The 14182-nt window shown below is 41.2% G+C and overlaps 1 protein-coding gene and 1 long non-coding RNA gene across 3 annotated transcripts in view; one reads left to right on the forward strand and one right to left on the reverse strand.

Annotated features, from left to right (window-relative positions):
* LOC140650597 (uncharacterized) overlaps nt 1-3670 on the reverse strand; it is a 38404-nt gene extending 34734 nt beyond the window's left edge. The window contains exon 1 of the long non-coding RNA XR_012042087.1: nt 3534-3670. This is a non-coding gene — a long non-coding RNA (uncharacterized lncRNA). The remainder of the gene's footprint in view (nt 1-3533) is intronic.
* LOC140650592 (ubiquilin-1-like) overlaps nt 3419-14182 on the forward strand; it is a 40202-nt gene continuing 29438 nt past the window's right edge. Inside the window, exon 1 of one of the 2 annotated variants that reach the window (XM_072859123.1) lies at nt 3419-3697. In XM_072859123.1, coding sequence (XP_072715224.1) covers nt 3539-3697 — 159 coding nt within the window. In that variant the 5' untranslated portion in view covers nt 3419-3538. The remainder of the gene's footprint in view (nt 3698-14182) is intronic. The other variant, XM_072859124.1, reaches the window with a different exon arrangement.

Consider the following 14182-nt stretch of genomic DNA (forward strand, 5'->3'; position numbering starts at 1 on the left):
ACATATGAAAGTAGAAGTTAATACTTTTTTTTTGCTTTCTTTCCCTATGCATGAAAAACATGAAAGGTGAATGTGTTATCTTCTGGTTTTAATGTTCAGAAATATAAGGAATGTTATGTCTAGTTTATAGCAACACTTTGGAGATCTTGATTGTAAGTTTTAATGTAATTATACCACCTGAGGCCTTGTCTAAACTCAAATTGCATCATTTTAACTTAAGGTATAACTTTAAATTGAGTTTAGCTAAACTGGTTCAAAACCTTTTACTGATATTCTCAATTCGGTTCATCTTGGCTTGAGCCAGTCTTTTGATTTTGATACAAAATATTCTCTGGTCACTGCAATTTCATTTTCAGTTGTGTGTGGGGTGTGGGTTTTTTGTTTGTTTTGGTTTGCATGATTTTTTTTTTCAAATTTAAGTGACTACATTTGATTAAATCAACTACCTATGGAAAAAAATCACAAACTGGAGATGTCTAGTCAGAGTTGGGAATTAAGGTGAAATGAAAACTGGTAAAATGCTTGACTCAAAGTAAATCAGGTCTATTAGAAGGCAGAATTTTCTTCTTCTCAGATACCTATTAACAAGAAACAATTAAAGGAAACAATTTTGAAAATTACATTATTTGGAATTATTAGGAGTATAAAGTATTTTAAATGATATGGAAGAATGCTCAGAATTTGACTTCTAATGAACATTAACAGCACCTGGTAGAGTTCACATTAGTGGTCTGACCTGGCTGTTGAAGTTTAGAGACCTCACTGGAAGGAGAGTTGTGCAAGATTTCTGTCTGGCTTGAGTCTTGATCTATTTATTAATAAGCACTTTGTACTGTATAAAGTTATTCATCTGTACGTAAAGAAGCTGAACTGCTGCAGTAAATGCTGTAATTGTAGGTGAGGAAAAAGGAATGGTATAAAAATTAAACTGCTGTCTCTAATATCAAACTTATTCTGAATTATATTCTTTAGGATCAGAAGTTGATGCAGAAAAGTTGTGCAGATCATAGAATATCTCAAGTTGGAAGGGACCCATAAGGATCATCGAGTCCAACTCCCTGCTCCTCGCAGGACTACCTAAAACTAAACCATATGACTAAGAGCGTCGTCCAGATGCTCCTTGAACTCCAACAGGCTTGGTGCTGTGACCACTTCCCTGGGGAGCCTGTCCCAGTGACTGACCACCCTCTCAGTGAAGAACCTTTTCCTAAGGTCCAATCTGAACTTCCCCTGACACAGCTAAATTCCATTTCCTCATGTCCTATTGCTGGTCACCAGAGAGAGGAGATCAGCACCTCCCCCTCCACTGCCCCCTTGAGGAAGTTGTAGACTGCAATGAGGTCACCCCTCAGCCTTCTCTTCTCCAAGCTGAACAAACCAAGTGACCTCAGCTGCTCCTCCTAAATCTAGCCCTCAAGACCTTTCACCATCTTGGTCACCCTCCTCTGTAATAGTTTGATGTCCTTCTTATATTGAGGTGCCCAAAACTGCACCCAGTACTCAAGGTGGGGCCGCACCAGTGCAGTGTAGAGTGGGACAATCACCTCCCTCGACTGGCTAGCTATGCTGTGCTTGATGCACCCCAGGACACGGTTGGCCCTTTTGGCTGCCAGGGCACACTGTTGACTCATATTCAACTTGCCATCAACCCAAACCCCCAGATGAAATGAAAAGTGAAAAGATCTTGTTCAAAATAAAAAGAGCCTATGGAGGAGTAAGAACTCAAAATCCTTTGCTGGATCATTTTCATTTTCTATGCATTGCATATAAGCTGTATTCTGAACTATCTCAATTTGAACACACAAGCATGTTGTCATGTTTCAGGGTATTTTCTACCTTGACACTTTCAGTATAGGCAAATAAATTCCCTTTTCCATTTTATCTGTACCAAAATTAAGATGATGAAACTATCATTAAAACTTCCTCTTTGCTTAATTAAGGGCTTTTTATGATTTGCAAGTTATTCTTTGTCCATCAGGTATTCTCAGTAAATAACACAGATGATTAATTCTGTCATCTGGCTTGTAAACATGAAAACTTGTAAATCTCCACTAAGTTAAAGCAGATGATAGCATTTGTGCTATTTCAGTACAAACTGTACTCCAAGTAATAATACCATACAGCAGTGTAAAATGATATAGTCAGCATAAGCTAGCATATAAACTAAGAGCCATGGATGAGGAACATCTTGTCCTTTGATCTGTTTGATTTCTGCTTGAAATCACTACTTGATTGCAGTGCAAAATGTTATTTCATAATGGCCCTCATTCTGCCAGTCAATAGGACAATGTATCACTAGCATGTGTCAAAGTGCTCTGCTGGATCAGAATTCAACACTTTGTAGGGTCAAGTTCTAATGTGTGGAAAAGGAAACAGTATGACCAAGGAAAGGCTCAGTGGTTAAATATGCCCAAAATAATTTTTACTGTAACAAATTGAAGCTATAGGTCAGACAAAACTTGGGATAAGCTTTAGCTATTTTTCGCTATTCCAGTTTTAAAACCTTTTAACAGGTTTTTAATTGGTTTAGTAAAAATTTACTGCACCAATTTAAATAGTTTCTGAGAAATTATCCCAATAGTAGACCAAGCCAACAAATCACTTGATGAATCAGACTATTGTAGGAAAAGTTAATTCCAGGATAACTTAAAGATAAGGGAGGAAGGACATTTGACTCTAGAATTCGAAGCCATCCATATATTTGATACTAAAACAGGGATAGGAATCTGGAATTTCCTATCTGATGGATAGGAAAATCACTAATGTCCCACTAATTGGGAAAGGACCTAATTTGGTGATACTAAATTTAAGTATGGATTAAGGGGGGGTGGTATGGGGGGGGGTGTTATGTCTTTTTTTTGGTCCAAGTTTGAGGAAAATCTGATTCCCAGCTATGGAATACTTCCATAGTAATTCTATTTTTAAAGTAGTAAAAGGTTGTTCTTTGAGATATTAAGTTTTACCCTTAAGCTGATGCTAAACAAGTAACCTAGAAGCAAAATGCAATTTTATGATCTCTCTTTACATAGGTTCAGAAGCTGTATATAATTTTTCTCCCTCTCTTTTTAACATGAACGTCATACGGTCATGGCACGGCTTTGTTACTTCATACAATATCATTGTGCATTATATTATATGCAAGTAATAGTGTAATTATATGTAGGACAGCAACACTTTAATATTGTAAAACTCATAATGACATTTTTAATACTTGGAACTTCAGAGTACTGAAGTCACCTGACTATATCCGAAAGTAAATTTAAAACTTCCATATGGCAGTTTAAGAAACTATTTGTCACTGTCTCTTTTTAAGATTTAAAATCTTCAAACTACCGCCCCTAGCGCGCAAGCGCGCCGAAGGCGAACCCACGCCCGGGGAGACAGCTCCCCCTTTCTAGTAACTTCCCCGGTTCGGGGCGTCATCAGTGTGCGCCGCGGGTGAGTTGGGTTGTTTCTGTCCGCCGCTTTGGTAGTGAGGCCGCGGCGCAGAGGACTCGCCTAGAACCGTGCGGTTGGAGCGAGTCAGACCTTACCCGCCATGTCGGAAAGCGCGGAGAGCTCCGCGGGGACCCACAGCTCCTCTGAGTCCTCCGCTCAGGGCTTTGCTGCTGCCGAGCCGCGGATCATCAAAATCACGGTGAAGACTCCCAAGGAGAAGGAAGAGTTTGCTGTGCCTGAGACCAGCAGCATCCAGCAGGTGAGGGGTTGGGGGTGGTGAGTGGGGAGCGCAGCCGGGGGAAGAGCCCTGGCCTGTGGTTTCCGCCTCCCACGCTGGAGGGTGAGGGCCCTTCGCGATGACAAAGCAGCTTCTGCTTATCCGAGTTGTTCTCGGCACTGTTGGGCGAGTATCGGGGCTGGCCCGGCCTTGTGGAGGGCCGCTGCTAACTGAGGCTATCGGGAGTGGTGAAGAAACCTGCGTCGTCTCCTCCACGGCTCCTCCCTGTTGTGATGCTGAGAGCCGACCCGGGAGGTGGACGTAGCTCGTTTCGTAATTCTGAGTTGCCCTGCCGAGCTGACTCAGTGTGGCAGTAGGAGGCTCGCTGGCTAACTAGTACAACTGTAGAAAACATATGCAATCACCTACGTGGCAGTGCTATAGTGCCAATAATTATCTTCATCTAAAATTGGCTTTAGAAACAGTGAGTAGGCTATGACAAAGATCTCTTAATTTTAGAAAACCCACGTCTTTAGACTGTATAAAACTTCCACTACAAATAAAGCACAGCTTCTGCTAGTGCATTAGTGTCTGATAACTCTGAATCGTTAGGGTCTTTGTTCTAAGTTTTTATGAAAGTTAGTATCTCATTGTGTCTCTGGTTCAAAAGAAACAGTGGCACCTACTGAATCATTGACACTGTTTCCTGCAGCACTTCAGTGTTTTGGAGGCCTTCCATGTGAGTATTTACCAGGATTTAATTTGTTTAGATTAGGAGGCTACAAATCATAGGAAAGGTGTGGTCAAAGCATAAGGCAGATATCTATAAAGCCAGTCTCCCCTACTTGTGAAGGATGTAGCTATTGCTATGCTAAAATACTTAAAAAGGTGAAGTTCCCTGAAGGAGATTCAGAGCTTACTTCATTTTCTATAAAATTTCTCTGAAATTCAGTGTATGCAACTTGACATCATGTTATTTTTTTGTGCGGTTGGTAACTGCAAACCTCGCCAAAAAACCGGTTACATATGTAACAGTGCAACTGATGTATAGAAATGGAGCTTTAAATCATTAGTTGCTGATGAGTCAGAAGACACATGTTGTTTTCGAGGGGAAATGCAAAACGTGAGTTAAAAAGCTCTGAGTGATCTTCTAGCCAGTGCTGGCTCTATACATTTTACAGACTCTTGCGCCACCTAGTTGTAAAATTCTTTGTAGTTGCGTTTTTTTTTTTTTTTTTTAATATAAAACATGCTGGTTCTAATTTAAGGATCACATTTGTCCTGAAAAGCAGTTTGATTGCAATAATATTGGGGACTTCAGGAATTATAAACAAACTCATTTAAGATGTGAATTTGTAATATATCTAACTTTAACAACATGATTTCAAGTGTGAGTCCCAATGGGAATATCAGGTTTTTCTAGTAGATGGTTGTCTTAAAAACTGAAATAGTTATACAAGCTAACAAAACCATAAATTTTTACTGAAAACAATCATAAAAAATTTAAGTGAGTAATGGAACATATTGCTTTAAAATGTCTTCATTGTTTATAGATATCTTAAACTTTAAATGTTGTCTTCGTATCCCTTTGAGCTGATATTAACAGATTAGATTTGCAGTTGAATCTTCCTGTGAAGTAAGACTCCTGCTGCCCCTGTGGGTCCGCCATTTGCTTTGATTCCTGGACAAAGTTACAGCTAGCACAAAAAAATATGCAAGACTGTAGTGTGACCAGTATTGGCTGTTTTTCTTAAACTGTCAAAATAAGTTGTTGTTAATAATAAGCATTATATAGCATAATAACAATATATTAGTATAATAGCAATAGATGTGATATTTCTAGAGCCAGCCCTGAAAATAGGTTAGCCTCAAATAAACAAATTGAGCATCTGGGATCAGCAAGTGGGTTGTTCTGTTGGTATAGGCAAGCTGGCAATGTCTGCCCTATTTTTTTTTTGGGGGGGGGGGGGGAGGTCTAAACTCGTACAACTGAATAGCTTTTATTTTGCTGTGTGTAGCTAATATTATGACTTAGTAACTTGTTTTTGTTTACAGTCACTTCAGAATACAGCCAAAACAAAACCCTTTTAAAAAGACTTTTAGATAAATATTTTGGGTTATTTGGGCTAAATTTAGGGCTACACAAAGTGTATTTTATGTTGCTCCGTTGATGTAAGTCAGGTTTGCAACCATTCAAAGTTGAGGAAGATTTTCCTATGTTAGAAGACTTCAGTAATGTAGGGTTTGTTATTGTTGATCCTATATTGTGCCTCTAGAACAGGCAGTATGTAGGTTAGAATGGAAAATAACCCTCAAGTACCAAACTGCTCTGGGAGGTTGGTTGATTGTAAGTGTCACCCATCTGTCTTTATTTTCCACGGAACTTATTTGATTATGCTGAGCACAGCTTGGCTCGGTATTAGGACAAGGACCAAATATTTGCTTTCTTGACTTGGTATGATACTGAACTTGTAGGCCCATACACTGCTCTGTACAAAGACTTCTATTTGTGGTAGGTAAAGATGAATACCTATAAGCCTGCTGATTTGAAATCCCAATACACAGGAGACTTTAGCTCAGTTAGCTCTGTTTGTCTTTCATTTCTTTCCTTTGTTTTATTTTGTGGGTTCTGTGGGCTTGACTTAACAGTGTGTTTTGGTAAAACTCATATACACAGAGAGAGTGAGCAGTCATGTTACAGACTACTCATGCATTACTGACTCCTCTTAGTGAATTACTTGAATTCTTTGAGTGATTAGGTGTTGGAACTGGTTATATTAAAAGCAATTTTACTTTCTTCATTTAGTCTGTTTACCCTGTAGGCATGCCAACATAGCAACATTGGCAAAGTTCAAGATGTTATTGTAATTGATTCAGAGTTACTATCCACCAGCATGTATGCAGACTTTAAGATATCAAATTATGCATTTTGTGAACACTGTAACTCTTAGAGAATAACATAGATTGCTTTATATTTTTAATTATTAGGCTAACAGAGTTTGGATATAGCAAATGTGTGCTATTAATTTTAAAAGCCTGCAGTTCTTGCAGAGAATTATTGTCAATTCTATGATTATCTGAAAATTTCAGGGTAATGTCTGTTTGGAAAAGTTAGTGAAATCAAGTTTAGTTCATATAACCATAGAAAACAGTTTAAATTATTTTTTCTCTGTTTTTATTTAATGTCAACCTTTCTTCAGTGAGGAATATAGTTTTCAGTAGTAATAGATTATTATTTATTATTATTATTATTATCATGTAGTATATTTTAAAACTAATTATATACCTGAAAATTGTGCTTTCTGTACTACACTGAATTATAAACTCATCTGCTGAACTCTATGTATAAATGCATACATTGTGTTGGGACTCTGTTTGCTGACAAGTGGAGATCTGGTTAGAGTTGTATTCTCTGTTTAAAATTTGAATAAATATTATTGTTGAAACTTTAAATCCATAAATCCAGTGTTTTAGATTTGTGCCTGGTTTTCACAATCACAAGTTGGCCATGTTTGGCATATAAAGATCATGTTAAGGGGAGCATTGGGTGATTTGATAGTGGAACATCTTTCCTAACTTCTGTATGCTTTTAATATTTCTTATAATGCTTTATTTCATAAAGAGAGCTTAATTTCAGTTCTTTTAACATAACCAGTTCTGTCTTCCCTGTAGTCCAGGGATTACTGAATGGTATGACCAAAAGAGGTTGGAACTAATATAGTCCAATCTGTTCTTCTTTTTCAGTATTACGATCTAGCTTTCTGTCAGCACTAAAGGAACTTGAGTGTATGAATTGTTTAGCACCAAAGTTAAAGTATTGGGTTTTTTTCACCATCTTGTGTCTCAGTGCACTGAAGCATATCACTGATACATCTGTGTGGCCATTCATGGAGTCAGCCTTGTAATATGCTCTGATTATTCATGTTTCTTTGAAATAAAGAAACCCTCTGATTAACTATTCAGCACTTAAGTAATTTTATTTTTCTCAGAGTTTGGAAACTCTATTAAAAAATAAAGTGATTGAGAAAAATGGTAACTTGCTGTTTGATAGCATAGAAACCTTTAGAAGAAAGTATATTGACTTCCCTGATGGTTGACTTAACTGATATTTTCAAGATGCATCTATCTAACCAAGGTACTTGGCAAATGTTTTCTGACTGGCAGGTATAATAAAATAGGAATACCTATTTTAATAATATTCTAAAGTCTCTTCTTTGCAGATACTTTTATCCAAAGTGAGTTTCATTTTGATGTTTCAGTATAAGGGTAGGTGTGGTGGGTTAACCTTGGCTGTTTGCCAGGTGCCCACCAAGCCACTCTATCACTCACCCTCCTCAACTGGACTGGGGAAAAGAGAAAATATGATGAAAGGCTCGTGGGTTGAGATAAGGACAGGGAGATCACTTGCCAATTACCATCACAGGCAAAACAGACTCGACTTGGGGAAATCAATTTATTACCAATCAAATCAGAGTAGGATAATGAGAAATAAAACCAAATCTTAAAAACACCTTCCCCCCACCCCTCCCTTCTTCCCAGGCTCAACTTCACTCCCAAATTCTCTACCTCCTCCCACCGAGTGGCACAGGGGGATGGGGAATGGGGGTTGTGGTCACTTCATCACACATTGTCTCTGCCGCTCCTTCCTCCTCACACTCTTCCCCTGCTCCAGCATGGGGTCCCTCCCATGGGACACAGTCCTCCATGAATTTTTCCAATGTGGGTCCTCCCCACGGGCTGCAGTTCTTCATGAGCTGCTCCAGCATGGGCGCTTTCCACAGGGTGCAGTCCTTCAGGAATGGGCTGCTCCAGCGTGGGTCCCCCATGGGGTCACAGGTCCTGCCAGGAGCCTGCTCCAGCATGGGCTTCTCTCCACAGGGTCACAGCTTCCTTCAGGGCACATCCACCTGCTCTGACATGGGCCACAGGTGGATATCTGCTCCACCATGGACCTCCATGGGTTGCAGGGGGACAATCTGCCTCACCATGGTCTTCTCCACGGGCTGCAGGGGAATCTCTGCTCTGGCGTTTGGAGCACCTCCTCCCCTTCCTTCTTCTCTGACCTTGGTGTCTGCAGAGTTGTTTCTCTCACATAGTCTCACTCCTCTCTTTTCCAGCTGCTGTTGCACAGCAGTTTTTCCCCTTCTTAAATACATTATTGCAGAGGTGCTACCACTGTCGCTGATTGGCTCAGCTTTGGCCAGTGGCAGGTCCGTCTTGGAGCCGGCTGGCACTGGCTCCGTCTGACATGGGGGCAGATTCTGGCATCTTCTCACAGAAGCCACCCCTGCAGCCCCCCCCGCTACCAAAACCTTGCCATGCAAACCCAATACAGTAGGTTATCAAAACACATCTCTACTGCAAGAATCACTATTTACACATAATCCTTTTTATATCCCTTTGCAATCTTAGTGAATTGTCCCAGATAAGACTTGCTCTGTTTCCATCTGTAGTTTGTGAAGTGCTTTTACAGAGAAAGGAAGTGCTGCTAATCCCTCCTCCTAAGTCAAAGTATAGAGGACTAGAGTGGTTTGCTGAAGGTTGTCTGGAAGGAATAGAACTGGCTAGAACATGAGTCCTCTTTCCACTAGATAGCACTATGTCAGTTTTCTTTTCTGGACTGCTAGCTTTGTAAACTCATCAAGAATTGGAATTTGGTTTTTAAATAACTTTTTAATAGGTTTGGTTTGATTGTGGAGATTTGGGGAAACAATTTTGCATAATTAGCATGCATAATTGGCAAGGGCTAACTTCTAGGCACAGGAAGATAGTAACTCTGACAAATCATGAAAAACTGAAAAGGATTCTATAGAAGCCTTAGTTGGGTGAGCTTTCTAGCTTTCATCTGCTGTAAACCATAGGTAGTGTCAAAAGTCCTATTCTGTGTTCAAAACTGAATTTGGTTTGGAAAGAGTCAGCAATTTTGTTGCTTTTTTTATTGTCATCTAGATAATATTTTCAAAGCAGTCACAGTTTTAGGAGCCTGTTTTACATTGGTTTTCAGTGGCAGTTGGATGTTTAATTCCTTGAGGCCTCTTTAGGACTGTTAATGTAATTTTTTTTTTAATATGTCTTATATTAAACCAAGGTTGAGAGGAATTGGGAAAGTATCTCATTTTTGTTTTCTTTCACAGCGCTTTGTCATGTGAATGGGCATTAATGCTACTATAGTTGCTGCTTTTGATGGCATACTTTGAGTCAGCAAAAAGCTTTTGAATCATTATATGGTGGTAACATATCAAAAGATGACAATTTGGTTTTTAAGATTTTCTACTTTACCTAGGATAACTTTTTTTTTTTAATATGACCTTCCTGGGCCACCTTATCAGATGTTAATAAGTTAATGTTAACTAACTGGAAAGCATGTCCTATGAGGAGTGGCTAAGGACTCTGGGTTTGTCTAGTTTGGAGAAGAGAAGAGGAGGCTGAGGGGCGACCTCATTGCTCTCTACAGCTTCCTGAGGAGGGGAAGTGGAGAGGGAGGTGCTGAGCTCTACTCCCTGGTATCCAGTGACAGGACACGTGGGAATGGTTCAAAGCTGTCTCACGGGAGGTTCAGACTTAGAATCATATAATCCTTAAGGTTGGAAAAGACCTCTAAGATCATCTAGTCCAACCATCAACCCAACACCTCCATGCCTGCTAAACCATGTCCTGAAGCGCCAATTCTACACGTTTCTTGAACTCCTCCAGGGATGGTGACTCCACCACCTCTCTGGGCAGCCTGTTCCAATGCTTGACCACCCTTTCAGTGAAGATATTTTTCCTAATATCCAATCTAAACCTCCCCTGGCACAACTTGAGGCCATTTCCTCTCGTCCTATCGCTAGTTACTTGGGAGAAGAGACCAACACCCACCTCTCGACAACCTCCTTTCAGGTAGTTGTAGAGAGCAATAAGGTCTCCCCTGAGCCTCCTTTTCTCCAGGCTAAACAACCCCAGTTCCCTCAGCTGCTCCTCATCAGACTTGTGCTCTAGACCCTTCACCAGCTTTGTTGCCCTTCTCTGGACATGCTCCAGCACCTCAATGTCTCTCTTGTAGTGAGGGGCCCAAAACTAAACACAGTATTTGAGGTGCAGCCTCACTAGTGCTGAGTACAGGGGCACGATCACTTCCCTAGTCCTGCTGGCCACACGATTTTTGATACAAGCCAGGATGCCAGTGGCTTTCTTGGCCACCTGGGCATGCTGCTGGCTCATGTTCAGCCGGCTGTCAACCAGCACCCCCAGGTCCTTTTCTGCCAGGCAGCTTTCCAGTCACTCTTCCCCAAGCCTGTAGTGTTGCATGGGGTTGCTGTGGCCCAAGTGCAGGACCTCGCACTTGGCCTTGTTAAACCTCATACAATTGATCTTGGCCCATTGATCCAGCCTGTCCAGACCCCTCTGTAGAGCCTTCCTACCCTTGAGCAGATTGATACTCTTGCCCAACTTGGTGTCATCTGCAAACTTACTGAGGGCACACTCAATCCCCTCATCCAGATCATTGATAAAGATATTAAACAGAACTGGCCCCAACACAGAGCCCTGGGGAACACTTGACATTAGGAAGCATGTCTTTACTGAGAGGGTGGTCAAACACTGGAACAGGCTTCCTAGAGAGGTGGTGTTGTGGTTTAGCCCCAGCCGGCAACTAAGCACCACGCAGCCGCTCGCTCACTCCCGCCCGATGGGATGGGGGAGAGAATCAGAAGAGTAAAAGTGAGAACACTCGTGGGTTGAGATAAAGACAGTTTAATAGGGAAAGCAAAAGCCGAACATGCAAGCAAAGCAAGGAATGCATTCACTCCTTCCCATGGGCAGGCAGGTGTTCAGCCATCTCCAGGAAAGCAGGGCTCCATCACGCATAACAGTTACTTGGGAAGACAAATGCCATCACTCTGAACATCCCCCCCTTCCTTCTTCTTCCCCAGCTTTATATACTGAGCATGACATCATATGGTATGGAATAGCCCTTTGGACAGTTTGGATCAACTATCCTGGCTGTGTCCCCTCCCAGCTTCTTCTGCACCTGGCAGAGCAGGGGAAGCTGAAAAGTCCTTGACTAGTGCAGCAACAACTAAAACATCCCTGTATTATCAACACTGTTTTCAGCACAAATCCAAAACATAGCCCCACACCAGCCACTATAAAGAGAATTAACTCTATCTCAGCTGAAACCAGGACAGGTGGTCGATGCCCCAAGCCTGTTAGTGTTTAAGAGGCATTTGGACAATGCCCTTAATAACATGCTTTAACTTTTGGTCGTCCCTGAAGTGGCCAAGCAGTTGGGCTAGATGATTGTTGTAGGTCCCTTCCAACTGAACTCTTCTGTTCTACTGTTTAAAGCATGGATCTGCTCTGCAAAGGGACTGTACAGAAGTGTCTTCATTTTAGTCAGCTGTTCTACTTCATGTGTATACAAAGACATTGGCTTTGTTCAGTGACAAAATGTTTACTAGAATTAGCTCAGCTATGAGTGCAAGTTGGATTCTCTTTGCTTCCCCCTCCCCCGAACTGGGCATCAACAGACTGCATCACCTATGCATGTCAACAAACCTTAAGAGGCAATCAAGTTGAGCAGGTGTAATAAGTTCTAACTTGACTTGTGGAGCCTGTTCTCTTCTGTTACTGTGGAACAAAAGAGCAGAGTTCTGTTGTTAAGAGTACTGGGTTTTAAGATCATGTGAATTTGAGGATATTTGGTATGGAAATAATTGAGAGTGTAAACAAGAAGTGGTAGAGTGCTGCTAAAAATATTCTCAGGGTAAAAAATCTATACTGTTCCTGTCCTTAAAAACAAACAAACAGCCCCTCCCCAAAGCTGGGGTGGGGGGGTCTTAATAGAAATAAGTTAACTTAAGGTGAAATGGTAATGCAGGCAAGGCGCTTCAAGACTAGCTTCAGATCTGCTCTAATTCATGTCAATTTGACAAGTTTTTATGCTTTTAGGAGGCTGTGACCTTGAATTAATTCACTTTAATGCTTTTTTTTTCTTTCTTAGGGAAACTAGGCCTCTTTCCATCTACATGATAATCTTGTGTTTCTGTCTTAATGCCCCCATGCTTTCTTCCCACTGATGCCCCATTACATCAAAAATTGATACACTTTTTACATTATTGTTATTGTATTCATTTACTAGAGCAGTACAATCAACTAGTTTCTGTGAACATGTTAGGTGCTAGGTATGGAGAAACATTACTTTTCTACTTTTCAAGCCCTTTTTTATGTTTGGATAAAACTGAACACATTTGTGACATTGTAATGGCTAGTACTATTGCAATGAAGTCAAGCTTGAATTTTTGAACAGTAAAACAAATTGGCTAAACCCATTGTTTGTAGTATCTACATATTAATAAAAAGGGAAGAGTTAGTGCAGTAGGAGAATTAGATGGAAATGTTCGTCATTCCCAGCCAGCTGGCAAGACTTTGTACTTTTCCTGCTTCTGGTTTCCCTAAGTGCCAAACTATTATAAAGCATCATCTCTAATTAACTGATAGTGTTATCTAGTTCAGTTGTACAAACTGAAGATTTAACTACTCCAAAGATTCTTTTCTTACAACTGCCTTAATATGTATGAATTCCCATTGTTGTTTCCTTTCCCTTTCTTCATTTGCTGTCAATTGCATACATTTAATTTGAGACACTAAGATGATGTGTACTGGATTGACACTTAAAAGTTCTGTTTAGGGTAAAGAAAATTGAGCTAGTTGTCTTCACTGCTCACATCTAACAGTTTCCAGAGTTTATGCTGTTTTCATTACCATGGCACTGGAGCACCTAATTCCCTGAACTCTTTGTTGCCAGTAAGAGTGGTGGAGTCCTATGAAAGCTACACAGATAAGACCTGTGGGAATAAGAATACAATTGCTAGTCATTTGCTAGGCCATTGCAATACATTGCTAGGCCAACAAGGCAGATATTGTGGTGGGAGTCTGTTACAGACCACCCAACTAGGATGAGGAGGCAGATGAACTATTCTATAAGCAGCTGGGAGAAGCCTCACGATCTTGTGGGGGACTTCAACTTGTTCTTGTTCTTGTCCCCCTTGTTCTTGTGGGGGACTTCAACCTACCGGATGTCTGCTGGAAATACAATACAGCAGAGAGGAAACAGTCTAGGAGGTTCCTGGAGTGTGTGGCAGATAACTTCCTGACACAGCTGGTGAGCGAGCCAACTAGGGAAGGTGCCCCGCTGGACCTCTTGTTCACGAACAGAGAAGGACTTGTGGGTGATGTGATGGTTGGAGGCTGTCTTGGCAGAGTGATCATGAAATGTTTTTGATACGTGGAGAAGCGGCGAGGGGGGTCAGCAGAACTGCCACCTTAGACTTCCAGAGGGCAGACTTCGGCCTGTTTGGGAGACTGGTCGAGAGAGTCCCCTGGGAGGCAGCCCTAATGGGCAAAGGAGTCCAGGAAGGCTGGACATTCTTTAAGGAGGAAGTCCTAAAGGCACAAGAGCAGGCTGTCCCCAGGTGTTGAAAGACGAGCCGGCGGGGAAGAAGACCGGCCTGGCTGAATAGAGAGCTCTGGCTCGAACTCAGGAAAAAG

Source organism: Ciconia boyciana, chromosome 4 (assembly GCF_034638445.1).
Source record: "Ciconia boyciana chromosome 4, ASM3463844v1, whole genome shotgun sequence".
NCBI lineage: Eukaryota > Metazoa > Chordata > Aves > Ciconiiformes > Ciconiidae > Ciconia > Ciconia boyciana.